Here is a 17290-nt window from a genome sequence, read left to right on the forward strand (position 1 = left end):
GCAGTATATAGAGTAAAGTTTGACAGGAGATTGAGTCTACATTCAAGACTCCAGATGGACACACCTGATATATCTAAGAGTATGGAATAAGGGCCCGAGGCCACCTCCTTGCCTCCCTGAGCAGAATATCAGTCACCAAGGTACACCTTTCCCCAAGTCCATTGTCTTCAAGGTGCTCAAATGTGCTCAAATGCAGCCCATGCTAGACTATTTGTGGTTAGACTAGTGGGGACATTGTTTTAAGTGGGCCCAGTGGGGCAAGGGCTGGATTTTGGGGCTGCAGGCACGTGATACATCCATTGTTTATTGTATAGTGAAAGGGTACGGGGTCAAAGAGGACCATAGGGTAGGGGCAATTTGGAGGGTAAGGTGATTAGGTCATAAGACTGGTCATTCAGTTGTTGATGAGATATCCTGTAATGGTATGAGGGTGAAGTTTGACAGTTTTGATAGATCCACTCTTCTCAACGAGGCCCATAGTGGCAATGGACTCATGACTACGCACCGCATCTATAATAACTCAGTCTGCTTGGGAAGTAAAAATGCATTAAAGTTAGGTCAACTACACTATTCCCATCTACCCTCTATGTACTGCCCTCCGTCTACTGAGGAGTAAACACCTTAAACGGATGCGCCTCGGTATTATACACAAACGTATTCGCGCTGCCCTTTTGGACCTGCCACTCATCCTCTACAAGGTTCGTTAGCACAGTCCACATCTAACTCCCGTATCAGAACAAAAGGAAAGGGTACATACCCGGAGCGAAAGCAAGATAGGAGTACTTGAGCACCTCGGCGAAGATGAAACTCTCCTGGTTGTCGTTGCGGCCGCCGCCGTTCTCCGCGTCCACGTCGTTGAGGCCTGCGAAGCCGGATGCCGTGCGGCAGTACTTGTTCACGTTGGAGAAGGCCGCCCACACCCATTCGCGGTACTACCAATAATAGTCAGCATACATTTTGTCCGAAAGAGGGTGGAATGCGTACGGTTTCGTCACCCGTGACTCGCCATGCATAGTAGAAGCTCTCGATGACCTCTGGCCGCAGGATGTAGTTTCCGTTAGTGATGTAGAAGCCCGCGTTTTCGAAAAGAGCTCTCTGTTCGTCGGGTACACCGTTCGGATCCCAGCTGAAGTCTTCTGGACCGATGCCTGTTAGAGTCGAGTTGTATGTCTCATGACAACCGGCGACAAGATCCAGGCCGAAGTCGACAAAGTCTTGACGGTCTAGCAGTGTTCCACCGAGCAGAAAGCTACCCCCGTCGAAACAGGTCAGGTGCTGGCTCGACAAGCCAAGCTGATGATCCTCGTTGTATGTCGCCAAGAAAGTCAAGTCCGGACGAGTTGATGGATGCGACGCAAGGTGCGCGATGCTCGACTCGGCGGCAGCGACCCAGCGGTCTCGATACAGGCTAAACCGCTCGGGGTCGTAGAGGTACATCTTGATCAGGTATTCGTAGTACGAATCCGCGCCGCCGTTCCAGCTGATGTGGCCATTGGCGAGCTTGCCGTCCTTGATGTTGACCGCGCTGCCAATCAAGCCGGGGAATGGTTCGAACTGCGCAGGCTCGGGGTGAAGAAGGTAGTCTTGCGCTCTCTGGCTGAGCCGCGCATACTCGTCGTTTCCGGTGAGGTCCGACAGACGCGTCCACTCGAGGACCAGTGTACCAGTAACAGCCAATCCGTTCGTCGTCGCGCCATCGTTGCCGCGCGAAGTGATGTTGATCATATTGTACGGTACACCGGACGGCGTATCAAAAGCGAATTTCAGCACATCCGCGAGATTCTTCGACTGCTCCAGCAACACACCGACCCTGCTTTCATCCACCAACCCCACAGCAGGACCTTTGAGCAGATCGTATCCGGAAATCATACCGGCGAGATACCGAATAGTCGTCTCAAACAAGCTCACCATCGTGCTGGTTTTCGAGTAGTCGATCGTAGCGATGTGGTCGATAATCTGATTGACGATCGTGGCGTTGCGCATCATAATGGCCGTCGACAGAGCGTCAACAGCTGACGCACCCCAGTTATTCCGCGAGTCCCCGAAGCCATTCGAAATAGGATGCAGTTCGTCGTGAGGAAACGCATAGGTGTAGTATCCATCCCAGGCGTGAGAAAAGGCTTCCTTGACGGCGTCCGCGCGAGAATCGCTGCGCATCACGGGACGGGTGATGGTGTAGGCGGGCACAAGGGCAGCAGCCACGCCGGCCAAGGCCGGGAGGGCAAGGAGCATCTGCGTACGCATACCGACGCGCACTCGTCTAAGGGTCCTGCAGAAAACTAGGAATAAAAAGGAGACCCTAGCGATAACGAGCGACCGAGTCGAGATTAAGAATGAGAAGGATCGGGCGGGGGACGGTGAGGAGAAGTGGAGGGCCAGCGGAGAAAAGGGGAGCTAGGATCAGGATCATGCCTGCAGGCATGGACACCGGCATGCAGCATTCAGTTCAGGGATCGCACCCATTGGCGTCCGCGTCCGAGGTTGGCACTCGACCTCGAGGCTGCTGTCATGCTGAGGGGCACTGCATGTGCGCTATCGAGGTGATCCCCCTTTTCATCCTCGAGAGCGTCGCATGATGGGGATGCTGACTTTGGGGTGATGCTGGGCACGATCATACCTTCTGGATCGGGAATAGTGTTGACATGGGCAACTGGGGTAGACAGCGCTAGGCCTGATTAGGACCGGTCCTGTCGATCCTCCCCGAGGTTGCACTCAGCCATCAAGTGACATCCACAGACGGTAAAGATTGGCAATCAAGCAGCAAACAGGAGTCAGATCCTGAAGTCTGCAGAGTCATACCCTTGGGTCGTCGTCGCCCGACACAAGCTGCATAAAACACGATATTGCATAAGAATTACATTAGCCTTGTGCATACTCCCTATAGCAGGGCGCTATTATGTATTCCCATATGTCTTTTGGAGCTACAGCGTAGTACTGCAGTTACCTGCCTCGCAAACAATAAGGTATGGCATGTTTTAGATCCCACTAGTCCACTTTGCATTAGCCGCAATATTCAAAGGTTGATACCCCTCGCGCGATACATGTACCATAGTATACGGAGTACCCCACTAGATAGTGGCTTATTACTGGCGAGACTCTGACGTCAACAGCCTATCCTAGCACTGCAGCAAGCATGTGCCTGGCACCGACCACGAATGCTTAGAAATCAAGCTTTCATCTACATCACCAACACACATTGAATCCATCTCTTTCAACTCTTGTAAACAATTTCAACTCTATACCCAAAAACCATAACCATGCCCACGAACATTGATCTCTTCCCAGACTACACAACCCACACCCTCTCCACCCCGCACGGCGCAACAATCCACGCCCGCGTCAGCCCAGACACATCCAAACCCCCGCTCCTGCTAGTACACGGCTTCCCGCAAACCCACGCAGAATGGCACAAACTCGCACCACTCCTAGCGCCGCACTTCACACTGATCCTCCTGGACTTACGCGGGTACGGTGCGTCTTCAATCCCAGCTAGCGAAAATGGCTCAGGCTACACAAAGCGCATTATGGGCCAGGACTGTCTATCCGTAATGGAACAGCTAGGCTACAGCACCAGCGACGGTGCGAAAAAGTTCTCTATCATCGGACACGACCGCGGCGCACGGGTTGCGTACCGTCTTGCATTCGATAACCCGGAGCGTTTGGAGAAGGTTATAGTTGTCGACGTCGTACCGACAGCCTCAATGTTTTCGCGCTTCGGGGATCCAGCTGCTGCAATGAAAGCGTATCATTGGCTGTTCCTGGCGCAGCCAGCGCCGTTTCCGGAGAATATGATTGGAAAGGACGATGGGGGGAGATTATTCCTTGAGCAGGCGCTGGCTAGCTGGACTGGTGCTGGGACGTTGGATGCTTTTGATGAGGGCGTTATGGTGAGGTATAGAGAGGCGTACTGTGACCCGCAGCGCATCCATGCGACGTGTGAGGATTATCGGGCGGGTGTTAATTATGATCGTGTTTATGATGAGGAGGATTTAGAGACGGGGCGGAAGATTCAGGTGCCGCTTTTGGCGGTTTGGGGGGAGGAGGGGGGGTTCACGGGGCCGAAGAAGAGTCAGGTTGAGAAGGAGAAGGAGGAAAAGGAGGGGAAGAAGGGACCGCTGGAGATTTGGAAGAAGTATGCTCTTGATGTCAGGGGAAGGGGGCTTGCTTGCGGGCATTTTATTCCGGAGGAGGATCCAGAGGGGTTGGCCGAGGAGATTTGGGGTTTTTGCTGTGATGAATTTATCAGTTAGAGATGGGTCCTGACAGTTTGTGGCCTGCTCTGTAGAAGATATAAATGCAGAAAGAAAACCCATCGGCATATTATCATATACTCGCTCGCAAACTCAGGCGAAGTCATCAGGGTATCTAAGATCACTCAACAACCGGCACAGCCAACCGAAACAACCCCTCAGGATCAACCCTCCTCTTCAACGCCCTCACAACCTCCTCCTTCTCCCCATAAACCCTGTCCAGCACTTCCTCCACACCCCCCGCAGTCCCCGAATCCCAAAGCGACAAATAAACCGTCGGCAATACACTCTCCGGCTCAGCTGCCTCAATCTCCCTCGCCATATTCTCCGCCCAATCTGTCGATGCCGGTAGAATATCCATCGTACTCGCAAACCCCAAGATCTCAAGCATATAATGCGGCTCCCTGGTCACAAAGACATTCGCATTCCTTTCCTCCTGCGAACCCGGGCCAGCAGACGGAGAATCCCCTCTTAGTTGATGAATCGAGAACATGGCCCCCGGATCCGCCGGCATAAGAGCTAGATTGCGGCCGATGACGCGGGCCATCTTATCGCTGATGGTGGAGAGGTTGTGTGTCCGACTCCTTCCGAACAGCGCTTTCGGGAGGTTTCCGTTCGCTGCGCTCCATTCGGGGATTGTTGTGGGGATCACGGCGTTGAGGATGACGGGACAGAGAGACGCGATTTTTTGGATCCAGGCCTGACCCTCTTCGAGTTCGGTAGATGACCCGCTCCAGACGAAGGAGACGCCGAAGAGAAGGCCTGTTGGGGCGTTGAAGACGAGGCGTTGGAGGGTTAGTTGCCCTGGCAGGGGATCGGTTGCGGCTAGGTCATTGTATGCGGTGTTGAAAGTCACGAAGGCTTTTTCGATGTCGCTGCTGTCGAAGAGGATGGGGCCGGCGAGGAACTACATCTTCATTTTTAGTAACCCCATCACCAGGAAGAACGGAATAGTGACATACCCCCGTCAACGGATAAACCCTAACATCCAACTCAACAACAACCCCAAACACCCCCCCAGCGCCCCTTATCCCACTTAACAACTCCTCATCGGCATCTATGATTTCTCCCTGCCCATCAACAACCCTCGCACCAACAATCTGATCAACGCCTAACCCCCAATGCGACGAGAACGGCCCGTACCCGCCATACATCGCCCAGCCTGCATACCCCACATCCGGGATCGCACCCGTCGCCGTAGCGAGACCGTGTTCCCAGAGTCTGGCACCAAGCCCAGACTGCAGGATCCCGCCTCCCACAGTCGCGGTCTTGCGGTCGGGTGAGACGACAACGGTGTTTAGGGACCGCAGGTCGATGCAGAGGGCGTCCTTGGAAATCGCGCGTCCTTCGAGGTTGTGCCCTCCTGAGCGGATTGTGAAGGGGGTGAATGTTTCTTTGGCGTGTTTTATGAGGGATGTGACGGCGGAGGGGGTTTGGGGGTGGACGATTGCGAGGGGGGTTTCTGGGGGTGATTTGCGCACGAAGATTTTGGAGAGGTCGGTGAAACAAGGGTCGGATGGGGGTGTGTACTTTATCTCTGGGTGCGAGGTTAGGAAGGTCTCCAGGGCGAGGAGATGCGGATGGGTGGTGGATGTCATTTGTGGGCAGGATGTAGGTCGCTCTAGCTCTAGTAGGGTTGAGGGTCTGAGGTGGTAAAAGTGGTTTTAGCACCGGGTGGATGTCAACACTTTAAGTAGAAATAGACATGGTCAAAAGCGCTAATGTACCCTAGAAAATGGAGACAGGGCCCGGCCATATCCACGGAGTTTGGCTTTCAGCTCTGCTTGGTCTTAACCTTGGAACACTCTGCCCACTGTCAGTAGACGAAATGTCCAATGAGAAGGCAGTTGCGATCACTAGTGCCTAGACGCTCTTGTGGCCTGTCAGGTAAGCACCCTAATGAGTAAGCCCGTTCTCAATCAGATAAGGATTTATAAGAACTTACCATAACCTAGTAGTTGTTCTACTCTCAGCCGCAGCTGAGAAAGGAAGCTTGGCTGGCAGGATCCGACGGAGTTAGGGCTCAAGCTGCGGACCTCGGATCCACCCACGATTGGCCGGATTTATCTACGAATACGTTTACGCTTCTTCTTTATAGTATTGCTCTCTATGATAACTGTGTATACAAGGCAACCGAATGCTTATAAACGCTGTGCATATGCTATGCACTGTTCCAACCCTCACTAGAGGTTAATAGCGGCACAAGATTGAGGCTGCACTCCATCGGACTGGTAACTATTAAGCACACGGTGGAGGCCTTGGCGGTGCATGGAATGGGGTTTTCCGGACTATTCAGATCTCAGATTGAGGCGTCCGTTTCTGGATCACTTTCCCTTCATACTATATTATGGTATCACCACCCTCGCCCATACTCTATGACACCGCCATCGTCAACCCGACCCCTCCGCCTGCGTATTCGTCCCCACAAATACCACCAAGACCGCCGCATACGCCGCCGTACTCGACAGCACCTCCATCGGCTTCTCAAGCGCACTCGCCATCAGCACCCCAAAAGCAAGTACACAGACAGACGTCGACACCAACGCCGTATACTTTGTGTTATGCAGCACCATCAGCCACATAGGTCCGATCAGAAATGCGCCACCGACAATCGCCGTCAATATCCGTCCCTGAATACTTCGAAGCTTTGACTCTCTCACTTTTGCTCGTCGCGTGCCTCCAATTGGCGGCGCACCGGTGCCAGATGTCGCCATGAAGAGGGCATCTTGTGTCCGGCAGATCCGGGCCCAGTCGTCGCGCGAGATCTTCGAGTTGATCGGCCACTTGGCTTCGTTCTCACGGTGAATCGAGTCGAGCATCCAGTGGACAGCTTCGTCTTCTGTGTGCGCAATGAAGGGATCCTCCGTTCCTGTGGAGAGCGCTTGCGTCATGTACTCGTAGTCGCGGAAGGCTTGGACTGCGTATAGTAAAAGTTCATTAGCGCAAGGCGGGTGGTGCAAGACGCGATAGCATCAAGATGGATATCTCTGGCTTACTGTACTGCTGCAGAGCCATCTCCCAGCCGTCGGGTTCTCCCTGACCAAGGTACATATTTGCGACATTTCTGATCAAAACAGACTGCAGTTTCCGCAGGCGCATCCGCTGCAGCTCTGCAAAGCTGACTTCGAGACGCTCTTCCGGTTCCAGCGCCGCTACTACCTCTGTGGCCGCGATCTTTGGCGAAACGGGGACGTTATCGTCCGCCTGGGCGGCTCCAGTGATACTGGGTGTGAGTGGTGGGTTCTTCGAACCCCTAAAGCGCCGTTTTGCTGCGGCGCTTAGAACACTACCAAACCCTAACGCGGCCTTGCGGTGCTTGGTGATGAGGTTTGCTTGATGATGTGATATTACCCATCCGTGCGCAGAGGGTTGGCGAGGTTGTTCAATGGGCGAACCTTCAGAGCTTCGTCGTCGCTGCCTCTGACGTGGAGAAGACCTGATGTAGGTGGCAGACCGCGTCCGCTGTCGGGGACTGCTCTCGTGGCTCAGAGAGCGGCCCGGACTGGTTGTGGGGTCGAGGGCGAGATCGCTTACCGTGTCGACCCCTTTCATCCCGGGAGACAATGCCATTTAATTCTGAGGATCCTACTTGAGGATGTGCCGCCAAATGATCCCAGGTTTCGTGGGAGGAAGGGCGTCCACATTCCTTGAGCATTTCCTATTCCCACTCGAAAGATCGAAGCGGGGTAGTTCCGCTAGCCACCTGGGCACTGTCCAAGAGATGCATTGAATTGCCAGTTGTCACGTGTTGATTGGTGACGAGAGAACACTCGCATTTGCAGGCTGGCGCAGCACAGCCTCATTGGGTCCAGAAGTGACACACCGGGGCGGCGATGAGGCTGAAATAAAACCCGTCATATAAGCCTCGCGGAGGGGATTCTTCAAGCACGCATTGTAAAAAGTACACAAACGAACACTTACCTTACACACAGCAGGCCAATCCATCCTTTTGCTCCAAATCTCTCCTTGATCAAATCTGTATATCATCAATAGGAAGTCCGTTGAAAACCCATGCCACGTCTCTTGGCAGAAACAACCATGGCGAACGCACCCTCAGCCTCAGCTTCATCCTCAATCGACGTATGCTACTACTTCGACAAAAAGGAACTGCGGCTAAAATTCCCCTACGCCGACCAAGCAATCGCCTACCAAGCCCTCAACCACGAGGGTCGCATTCTCCCTGACGAGCCGGAACACATCTACCTCCCTGTTGCTGGTGGCATGCAGTATATCCGCGACAGCAGCATCGGCCTCGTGCTCGGCTTTGCCTCCAAAGCCGAAGCGAAAGAGTGGTGTCGCAGGTCAATTCTCGGCCATATGCACTCCAGCACCGAGGTTCACTTCCAATGGCTTTGGGAAGGCAACTCGCTTGACGAAAAGCTGCGGATCGCGCCATCTCCAGAGTCGGAGCTCGAGCCGGACGGATACATGTCAGATCCCACCGAGAAACAGCAGGCTAAGGCTGGAGGTACCAGCACACCGAGCTCAGGGCCGCGCCGTTTCGCCCAGGCGAGCATAGAAGCGAAGGACTTCAAGAAAGTCTACCCGCCTCCTGCACCACCTGCATTGGCTGAAGCTCGCTGGAAAGCCGGCCCCAGGCGGAATGCGAGGGGCAGCCGGAACAAGGAGTCTGTGTCGCCACCTCCTGTTCATCGCCGAAGAAAATACTAGATGAAATCTGGTCAGCTTATCCAGATCAATATCATTACGGGCTGTCGTAGGCTGTTGGCATATTATTTTGGACACCGGCCGTGCGTCGCTTGCTAAAGGTCATGGTCTCTTATCTACTATCTTCCATTATCCATCAAATCAAAGCTCTTGTTTCTAAGTATACGTCGGTATAAGAGATTGTGCAGTCCAATTAACCTACAAACTGGCGAACTGCTCTCATGGGCTCTGATAGGTTGTCTTCCTGCAGCTCAATGTCACGTTCCGAGCCTGTCGAGTATGATAGCATCCGACGAAAATTTGTTGTTGCAGTTGTGGTAGCCGGAGACCGAGCAGGAAACCATGCCAGGAAAGACGCCATTCGCAACCCAGGCGACATGGGGCATCCTCGTCCAGAGGCCAAGCTGGAAGCTTCGGAAAAGAATCGCGGGGTTTGAAAGAAGGGCGAAGAGGAACTAGACAATCTGGATCAAAGTACTCGGATCATTCAGAGTGCGGAAGGTTGAATGAATCGATACGTGCCTCTTGGTATCTCTCTCCAGCGTGTCGAAATCAACCTGGGCCAACGTACTATCCTCAGATTTTTAGTCAAGGAGTCATAAAGCGCGCTTAAGGTTTTTTTCTGTAGCTGGACGCTGGCGATTTCGGACTGAGTGGTGGTGATGAAAAAGATTCTATCTGTTCCATGTGATGAGGTGCTATGAGGTTGAAGCAGAGTAGGAAGTGGACGCCTGGCAAGACTTCCAAAGAAGGAAGGTGCTTGGTGGTATGTTGTACCGGTTTACTGGCCGTGGTCACAATTCCGGCCAGTCTTGCGAGAAAACGAAGAAGGCGCGGGGCCAGGAGACATAAGGAATGGAATAATATGCAGGATAAAATGGCCTGTTCCCTGTTAGATGCACAAAGATTACGTTGCCATGTGTTATGCAAGATCAATGGATCTGCCTTTACGGCCCATTCAATCTAGACGAGTGAAGAACGAAATGCGTCAATAGGCTATGGTATCTTATCAGTTCGAAGCCTGGGTACTTAAAACAGTTTAACAATTGCAACTTTCTAGAGATGAGATTTGGATTCGACTATAAAGACAGCGCGTCAAGAACGCGATAGGAATTGGCCGCCACTGTCCCGATCAAGCATCTTTTTTCGTCAACCAAGGATCCTTCAAGAGCTCAGCAGCAGTCGGTCTATCTTCCGGAAGCCAGGCCAGCGTTCTGCGAAGGAACGCCAGGAAGCGCGATTTCGAGTTTCCCTCCAGTTGATTCTCGAAGGATTTCAGCGTCCGAGTCCATGGGATGGGTGCACGGCCCAGCCATTCACCTGAACATAGTAATCAGTAAGATTGACTGTTCCAACTATATCGGACAGTAAGCGGAGTACGTACCATTCTCCTTCCAAAAAAGAGCCCTTCTCTCCGGATTCCTAGCCAGAAATTCAGGCGGCAGCGGGCCCAGCGCCGCAATGAGCTGCGCGAGGTGCACAGCGTCAGATAAATCGTCGTCGTCATTGCGCGCAGTGAATAGTCTCTTTGGGCCTAGGAGGTCCCAAGCCTTTGACACAGCAGAATACGTCAGCACTTGCACCAGACAGATTCCCTATGGTGCCCAAGGTAGGAGGAACGACTCACCGTCAGACTAACGCTCCAAGTATCAACCGGAAAACTCCACCCCACGCACAGCAATACCTCTGGAGCCCGGTATCCCAACGGCATGATATCACCGGCGTGCGGTCCCGCCCCGATTCTCGCTTCGCCAAAGTCGGAGAGTAACATGGGGCCCTCCCTCGGACGCAGCACTCGTGAGAAGTAGATGGTTCGACCAGATGAGTCCTGTTTACGGTCGACAGGCGATTCGAGTTCCAGTTCTGCGAGCTTTTCGAACATGGAGTTGTCAAATGTGCCTAGCAGAAAGTTTCCGGTATGCACGTCTGTAAGGGAAAACAGTCAGAAAAGTTGATTTATTCACATGTGAAGATGGAGCAGATCATGATAACATGCCAGTGTGCACAACATCGCCCTTGGTATGCCGAGAATCTAGAATCTCCAGGACTTCAATAATGACATTCCGGACAAGGTCCTGGTCAAGGCCGTCTAGGAAGAAGACTTATTTCAGATTTCGTAAGCTCGGCTGCGCGGCTGCGAGAACGAGGGCGAGGTGCGTGCCGTGGGGACCGGTGATCTGGAAGGAATCTAGGAGTCTCCGGATATCCGATATGCGCTTTTTGTTTGGAATTTTCTTCAGCAGCGGCTGGATATGCTGGTAGAAGGGGAGTTCGCGGAGGGCTAGAGTCGGATTGGCGGAAATCTTCAGTGCGACTGACCGGCGGTCTCGACGATTTGTTAGATGAGATGAAGTATCATGCCTAGGCATCCTGCGAATACCGCTTACTTCAGGTCCTGGGCTAGCCAGATCGTTGATGAGATGCCAAAGCCGAGCTTTGCGACTGTTTGATAGCGGTCTTGAATTACCTCCCCCAATACGACTGGATAGAAATCATTAAGGTTGTAGTCGGGCAAATCTTCTTCCTCGATAAGTTCGGCAGGCTCAACTAGCTCGAAGCCAGTAGTCAGCAATGTCCGAGGCTTCTCTGGGACGATGAGGATGTTCCGAAGCCATTTCGTCCAGAGAGATCTCTTATTCGCGGCAATCGCCTTGGACACAGTAGGCGCTGTATTATCCAGGCAAGAGTGAGAACAGTAGTGCAGAGAACAGCCGGCTTTATCTGTTGGCGTCACTCGAATTGCAGTGAAACGTCCAGATAGCCTCCATGCTCGTCTCATTGTTGAGGTGACCATGGAGTGTTGAAATAACTGATAGGCAACACGGAGAACAAACCAGGGGACCTGCAGGGCTCCCATGACAACCCTCGGAAGCCAACCAATCACAATGCGTCCTTATACTGCACCACTAGTCAGTGTTTACGGAGCCCTAAGATAATTTAAGATGGACTGTCCCTCTTTTGGGGCTGCTACTATGGCCACGGCTTCAGCTTGAAGTATAAACCAAGCCAATCCGCGGAGTTTCGTGGTGGATGGTGGAATTTTCCGTCTCAGCAAGCTTCCAGTATCCCGTTCGTTCTGATCTCCCCGAATTACGAAGTGAAACCCTGATTCAATAAAGGACTTGGCACTGGTCGGAACGGCCCGAGGCGAGTGGTCTAATCCTGATGCTTCAAAATAGGCGATGTATTTGGTAGGTGGGAGATGTGGCTCACGGACACACGAGGATATGTTGTGGCCGATGCTTTTCTTGGTATATATCTGGAAGTTGTGGACTATTGTGTTGTTCACGATGTCCAGATCGCTACATGATGGTCTCAGTATTCAGTGGTTTGTAAACAGTTGTAGATTTGTTACTGGAACAACATAAGTGCATGCGCCATACTAATGTTTCAAATCTAGTGATGATTCATATACTCGGATTCGGAAGAGTATATAGACCAATAATACCACCATCGGTGAGTGCAAGAGTTAAGTAGCCTTGCAAGTCGACCCATCTCCAACCCTCTCACACCCAAGGGGACAAGGCACCGAATCATCAAACTGCCAATGGAACAAGGGGTCGGTGACCGCAGGCAAAATATCTTTCAGCACTCGAGGGTACGGCGATGACAGGTCACGCGAATGGTCGAAGACTTCCAAGGACGAGATATTAATCTGGCCCCATCCGAACTCGATCAGCGTGGCGATCGAGGTGCTGTAGATGTACTCCCGGAAACCGGCCCAACGGATTGCGGAAGCGCACTAGACATCTTGATAAGCAACTTGACATTTGCAAGTTTTCAGGAACAAAGAATGAATCGGCACGTACCATTGGGCAGCTCTCCGCATTGGTGTACAATGTCAAATCCGTAAAGGCAGCCTGGGCCTCGGCGGGGCTCAGCCTGAATCGTCCGTTGGGATCCTGGAGAATCTCCGTACAATTGTTGATTGCCGATATTTCACCTGGGGTCACGTAAGTCTAAACATATGGTTTGAACTATCGTTGAGATTTACCATGATTTGTGGGATTCCCGGTGCTAGAAATATCGTTGACGCCCGTACAGATCAAGTCGCCAAAACCATTACCACTTGTGTGGTTGACAATGACAGTCCCGAATGCCGCGAATGGGCATGGGGATGAATTCTCTCTTAAAGCCTGTGTTGTTTGGTGCATCCAATGTGCGCGGACGGCAATGGGAATGTCGTGGTTCGCTGCTTGGCGCATTGGTGTCTCGATGGCAAGGCCAGAGTTGAGGCCATGGCCAGCAACAAAAACTGAGGGAAATACGAGGAAGAGGCTGTAGAATACTTGCATTGTGGTGGACTTGATAAGCCGCGTGGCACGCATGAAGATAAAAAATGTACCTGAAAACGAAGGGAATGTGGAGGATTTAAATGCTTTTTAAAGTTGTTGGAGATGACGAATTAACTCCGTTTACTTCGGAGCTCCCCGGACTCCAAATTGCAATCTTATCTTCAAGATCACCTACATTCTTTTAGCAAGTCTTCAACGCGTTAAATTCGATGGCTTTTGATAGAATCCATCATGAAGAAGTGTATGGGATGTCCGGCACTACCAAAAAACTGTAAAACTTGCTCGTCACGAGAAGAAAATGGGATGGCTTTGGTATCAGATGAACATGACGCAAATATATATATATATATTTTTATTCAATGAGGGAAAGTGCGAATCAAGCTGCGCCGGTGCCAATCTTTAGATCTCACATGTTTAGCTAGGTCCGTTATCACGAAGCGCGCCAGTGCTAGGTATGGTAGTCCGATAATTCAAGGCCTGCGACTTGGAAATCAGTATTATGCTTCACACCAAGTTCAGGAAGTGATACATGTCGCTAGCAGTGAACAATAAAACCGCACCTTGTGTGTAGATATCGCAAACCAATCTTGCACCCCAAGTACCATAGTAAGTCGACCCTGGTCCGGACTCGTGAATCTTGCCTGTCCCTCCCCTCTATTTTCTATTGCGACTGCGGTTGGGCTTGCACAGAACCCAACTTCAAAGTCTCTGAAGCAAGTACCCTCTCAACCTGATGTAAAACCCGCAGATGCTCCCGCTTCAGAGCCTTAAACTCGTCGTCGAGCTGGTTGTGCCACGGGTAGAGGACGAAAACCTGGAACGCAAGCGCCGAGGACGCGACCGTGAAGTTGACGAGGGAGATTCCGCGGGTTATTAACGGCATTTTTGTTTTCTATTCACACGATTGTTGTCAGTAGGAATATTTCGAGTATACCACAAGCACAGTATAAAAGGGAGGGTCTTGACTCACTGTGTAGAGGGGAGTTGTGTCTGATCTTCAGGAGAAAGAAGGGACACTGCCACGAGAGCTCAGCAGGGGTATTTGAAGAAACACATGGAAATGACGACAGGAGCCTCAGTGCCTCGCTGGGTCCCTCTTCAAGGATTACCCCGAGGCATCAGGCATACTAGGCATGTCGGCGCAAAAGCCGAGTGGACACTGACCACCGCCATGTGGGCCTTTCCCCTTAGTCTCGGAGATGGTTCGTATCTGTCGGATCCGACGCTTTCTTTAGACGGCGGTGCTGTTATGTAGGCCTTGGTGCCTCATTATTGAAGTTTAAATAGGCTTGAAGGCTTTTATTTTGACATAGGCACCTTATTGTCGCTATGGGAGTTGCTGTAGCCCTGACCATGGCCAACATGTATGTGATTATGTAAGCGTAAACAATCACCCCAGAAGCAGGGGTCCGACCACGACGACCTCTCTCCATCATCTCCTACTCGATGAGACCGTCACTCCTCTTTGCTGCCGTCGGATCCAGACCATGGTCAAGATGGAAGCCTCTCGACTTCTCGAATCCAAACTTCGGCATCATCGCTCCCGGTCAAAGAGTTGAGGAAGAGACGATTCCAGGTTATGTCGCTTCCCGATACTATCCGACTCGCATAGGCGAGGTGATCTGGCATAGATACCAGGTAGTAGGAAAGCTGAGATATGGAGTTACATCGACGGTTTGGCTCGCGCGCGAGATGGAATAAGCACATATTCTATTTTCAGGACACTTTCTGACCAGTTACAGAGAGCGCTCATATGTCACATTTAAGATCTACATCGACGCTGCGTCCATGGGCCAACGAGTTGACCACAAGCTGAAGATACACGAACGTATATCTCGAGCGTCAAGGCATCCAGGTCGTCGGGCAATCAGTCCTCTACTGGACTCTTTCGGTGTCGATGGTCTGGGTGACAAGCACCAATGTCTTGTACATCCCCCATTGTTCGAGAGCGTATGGGGTTTTCTCCACCGGAATCCAATCAGAAGGCTACCATCTCCAGTCCTGGCATTCACTCTCCACCAACTGTTCTCTGCGCTGGACTACTTACACAATGAGTGCGGAGTGATCCATACTGGCAGGCGTCCCATCTATCCCATACTCGTATTCAGCTACTTACATTATGGGTAGACATCAAAGCAGACAACATAATATTCGCCTTCGCCGACGACTCCCCCTTCAAACAATTCGAGCAAGAAGAGCTAACAAACCGTTCACCACGAAAAAACGAAGACGGACGAACGATTTATCTCTCGCGGGAATTCGAAATTCAACCAGGCAAACTCGGGGCCCCAGTTCTGTGTGATTTCAGCTCTGCGGTAATAGGCAATGTGACGCATTGCGAGGATATCCAGCCGGAGCGGTACCGCGCGCCTGAGGTAATCATCGAAGCGCCGTGGTCTTATACTGTCGATGTTTGGAATGTTGGGTGTATGGTACGCACGCCTACATTACTATATCTAACAGCACTCCTAACGCATCATTGTTGTATACTAACGCGTACAGGTCTGGGGCATCTTTCAAGGCGGGTCCCTTTTCACAGGCATCGACCCCGTGTCCCAGACATACAAGAGTAAAGCGCATCTTGCGGAGATGATCGACCTCCTCGGTCCACCGCCGCCCAGCGTTCTCGCGCGCGGAAAGCGAAGCGGGCGGTTCTTCTCCCAAACGGGTGAACTCCTCGAGACGTCAATGTTAAGGGGACATACCCCGCTCGAGAAGAGGGAGACAACCCTCGACCATGACAAAGAAGACAAGGAGCTCTTCCTGCGCATGATGCGGAAGATGCTACATTGGGAGCCCGGGGAAAGGAGCTCAGCGGGCGAGTTGGTGAAGGATGACTGGATTCGGAAGCATACCGGCCTGTGACAATGGATGAGTATGCTTTGTCTTAGATGTGTTCCAAACCATTAATCAAACGAACTCTTTCTCCTTTGGTTCTGACAGTCAGGCATACGGCATTGTAGTACGGTCTTGAAGTGAGGCCGTCTCGAGCAGTGTCTCTTAGGAGGGTACCGTGCGCTTCCAGAGGCTTATGTAGAGTTGATGGATGGTCTACTAAGCCCACCTCACCCAAACCCAATCAGCCCTAAGTCGCAGATCGACCAGACCCAGAAACAACCTAGGGTAAGGGCTAAGATATTGCCATAAGACCATTTTGTATATAGCTATACCTATAAAGCATTATTTACGGTTAAGGGAAGTGCAGACTGTACAGGGATTCCTCTTTATCAGAAACATAGTATAAAAGTCCACTAGGATTGTTAATAACCAGAAACACAGCATACAAAACAAACCCCTAGGAAGCCTATGGAGAAAGATATTGTATTGTGGTAAACCAACAAACATCGTCAACGAAAACAGAACTCATAAACCAACCATCCTAACAACAACACGTCAAACAATCCAGACAACATTCACACGTCTCCCCACAAAGCCAGCAGCAGAATATCGTTGCGAGACTGCCAGTTTCAGAGTCAGCATTACGCTACCTCACCAAGAGCTTCCTATAGAGCAAAAACCTACCAAGTAGCTAAACACCCTCGATCCTTCTTCTCCTCTTGCACGATGACGGTTTGGGGTGGGGGTTGTTGGTATTGCATCTTTACCAGTTTTTCAATTGTCAGTATGTGCCATTGTTTTCTTAAATAATGACTGGGAGACTGACTGGATAGCCCTGCTGGGGTGGGTAGCCACTGGAACCACATTAGCAAAGACGGACGTTCAACAACAAGTTTATTCCTCATGGTAGACTTACTAAGGCTGCTGCTCGTAGGGTTGTTGTTGGTAGGACATGACTAACTGTGGAATATGGCTGTTCTCCACAACTTGAGGCGGTGCAAGCAGTGTACAACAACAATTCCACAAAGGAAACTGAACAATTTAATAAGAGCGCGAAGAGCAAAATCCAGCCCTACACCGTCCCAGGCAGCAGCATTATTCGGGGAACACTGCCCAGCCTGCCATGCATCTAAGCGCCGCATGGATGGCGCCCGAATGGGAACGGACCAATGGATTTCCAGAATGCAGCAGATGGTTCAGCGCAGAGTCAGGCTATGTGACACGCTTGCAGCGTATCCG

At 51.6% G+C, this 17290-nt stretch overlaps 9 protein-coding genes across 9 annotated transcripts; 3 read left to right on the top strand and 6 right to left on the bottom strand.

The window, feature by feature from the left end:
- Positions 1-526: 526 nt before the first annotated feature.
- Positions 527-2541, bottom strand: BDW74DRAFT_143605 (glycoside hydrolase family 47 protein). Its single transcript, XM_073722892.1, has 3 exons — positions 985-2541; positions 758-932; positions 527-691 (listed from the first exon to the last, which is right to left on the bottom strand). Exons 1-3 carry the CDS (start codon positions 2242-2244, stop codon positions 603-605), a joined length of 1524 nt encoding a protein of 507 aa, XP_073588453.1. The 5' UTR covers positions 2245-2541; the 3' UTR covers positions 527-602.
- A 664-nt stretch (positions 2542-3205) lies between these two features.
- On the top strand, positions 3206-4322 carry BDW74DRAFT_186233 (alpha/beta fold hydrolase). Its single transcript, XM_073731220.1, has one exon. The coding sequence runs from the start codon at positions 3258-3260 to the stop codon at positions 4248-4250; it is 993 nt and encodes a 330-aa protein (XP_073588454.1). The 5' UTR covers positions 3206-3257; the 3' UTR covers positions 4251-4322.
- A 49-nt stretch (positions 4323-4371) lies between these two features.
- Positions 4372-5848, bottom strand: BDW74DRAFT_173224 (FAD-binding oxidoreductase; the record flags this gene model as incomplete). The annotated part of the gene is made up of 2 exons (XM_073727752.1): positions 4372-5157; positions 5213-5848. 2 exons carry the CDS (start codon positions 5846-5848, stop codon positions 4372-4374), a joined length of 1422 nt encoding a protein of 473 aa, XP_073588455.1.
- A 500-nt stretch (positions 5849-6348) lies between these two features.
- Positions 6349-7908, bottom strand: BDW74DRAFT_143611 (uncharacterized protein). The gene is made up of 2 exons (XM_073722893.1): positions 7247-7908; positions 6349-7167 (listed from the first exon to the last, which is right to left on the bottom strand). The coding sequence occupies exons 1-2, from the start codon at positions 7818-7820 to the stop codon at positions 6641-6643; spliced, it is 1101 nt and encodes a 366-aa protein (XP_073588456.1). The 5' UTR covers positions 7821-7908; the 3' UTR covers positions 6349-6640.
- A 249-nt stretch (positions 7909-8157) lies between these two features.
- BDW74DRAFT_143612 (uncharacterized protein) lies at positions 8158-9171 on the top strand. Its single transcript, XM_073722894.1, has one exon. It carries the CDS (start codon positions 8262-8264, stop codon positions 8919-8921), a length of 660 nt encoding a protein of 219 aa, XP_073588457.1. The 5' UTR covers positions 8158-8261; the 3' UTR covers positions 8922-9171.
- Positions 9172-9487: 316 nt separating this feature from the next.
- Positions 9488-13031, bottom strand: BDW74DRAFT_186235 (uncharacterized protein; the record flags this gene model as incomplete). The annotated part of the gene is made up of 7 exons (XM_073731221.1): positions 9488-10238; positions 10303-10468; positions 10546-10844; positions 10915-10993; positions 11063-11221; positions 11362-11504; positions 13019-13031. The coding sequence occupies 7 exons, from the start codon at positions 13029-13031 to the stop codon at positions 10051-10053; spliced, it is 1047 nt and encodes a 348-aa protein (XP_073588458.1). The 3' UTR covers positions 9488-10050.
- Positions 13032-13627: 596 nt separating this feature from the next.
- BDW74DRAFT_173229 (uncharacterized protein) lies at positions 13628-14096 on the bottom strand (the record flags this gene model as incomplete). The annotated part of the gene is made up of 2 exons (XM_073727753.1): positions 13628-13690; positions 13935-14096. The coding sequence occupies 2 exons, from the start codon at positions 14094-14096 to the stop codon at positions 13628-13630; spliced, it is 225 nt and encodes a 74-aa protein (XP_073588459.1).
- A 437-nt stretch (positions 14097-14533) lies between these two features.
- On the top strand, positions 14534-16388 carry BDW74DRAFT_143619 (putative protein kinase). The gene is made up of 3 exons (XM_073722895.1): positions 14534-15287; positions 15341-15645; positions 15716-16388. The coding sequence occupies exons 1-3, from the start codon at positions 15002-15004 to the stop codon at positions 16076-16078; spliced, it is 954 nt and encodes a 317-aa protein (XP_073588460.1). The 5' UTR covers positions 14534-15001; the 3' UTR covers positions 16079-16388.
- BDW74DRAFT_143625 (uncharacterized protein) lies at positions 16352-17284 on the bottom strand. Its single transcript, XM_073722896.1, has 3 exons — positions 16968-17284; positions 16736-16905; positions 16352-16671 (listed from the first exon to the last, which is right to left on the bottom strand). Exons 2-3 carry the CDS (start codon positions 16810-16812, stop codon positions 16593-16595), a joined length of 156 nt encoding a protein of 51 aa, XP_073588461.1. The 5' UTR covers positions 16813-16905; positions 16968-17284; the 3' UTR covers positions 16352-16592.
- Positions 17285-17290: the final 6 nt, after the last annotated feature.

This window comes from Aspergillus multicolor, assembly GCF_047715735.1.
Source record: "Aspergillus multicolor strain CBS 133.54 unplaced genomic scaffold BDW74scaffold_2, whole genome shotgun sequence".
NCBI classification, from domain to species: Eukaryota; Fungi; Ascomycota; class Eurotiomycetes; order Eurotiales; family Aspergillaceae; genus Aspergillus; species Aspergillus multicolor.

Excerpts from the sequence above, each read along its gene's own strand:
- BDW74DRAFT_143605 (XM_073722892.1), bottom strand. The coding sequence starts at position 2,244 with ATGCGTACGCAGATGCTCCTTGCCCTCCCGGCCTTGGCCGGCGTGGCT. Across the intron at positions 933-984 it reads GAGTCACGGGTGACGAAACC|TACCGCGAATGGGTGTGGGC; the intron begins GTACGCATTCCA and ends TATTATTGGTAG. Across the intron at positions 692-757 it reads CTATCTTGCTTTCGCTCCGG|AGGATGAGTGGCAGGTCCAA; the intron begins GTATGTACCCTT and ends CGAACCTTGTAG.
- BDW74DRAFT_186233 (XM_073731220.1), top strand. The coding sequence starts at position 3,258 with ATGCCCACGAACATTGATCTCTTCCCAGACTACACAACCCACACCCTC.
- BDW74DRAFT_143611 (XM_073722893.1), bottom strand. The coding sequence starts at position 7,820 with ATGGCATTGTCTCCCGGGATGAAAGGGGTCGACACGGTAAGCGATCTC. Across the intron at positions 7,168-7,246 it reads GATGGCTCTGCAGCAGTACA|TCCAAGCCTTCCGCGACTAC; the intron begins GTAAGCCAGAGA and ends TACTATACGCAG.
- BDW74DRAFT_143612 (XM_073722894.1), top strand. The coding sequence starts at position 8,262 with ATGCCACGTCTCTTGGCAGAAACAACCATGGCGAACGCACCCTCAGCC.
- BDW74DRAFT_143619 (XM_073722895.1), top strand. The coding sequence starts at position 15,002 with ATGGGCCAACGAGTTGACCACAAGCTGAAGATACACGAACGTATATCT. Across the intron at positions 15,288-15,340 it reads GTGCGGAGTGATCCATACTG|ACATCAAAGCAGACAACATA; the intron begins GCAGGCGTCCCA and ends CATTATGGGTAG. Across the intron at positions 15,646-15,715 it reads TTTGGAATGTTGGGTGTATG|GTCTGGGGCATCTTTCAAGG; the intron begins GTACGCACGCCT and ends TAACGCGTACAG.
- BDW74DRAFT_143625 (XM_073722896.1), bottom strand. The coding sequence starts at position 16,812 with ATGCAATACCAACAACCCCCACCCCAAACCGTCATCGTGCAAGAGGAG. Across the intron at positions 16,672-16,735 it reads CGAGGGTGTTTAGCTACTTG|TCTCGCAACGATATTCTGCT; the intron begins GTAGGTTTTTGC and ends TGAAACTGGCAG.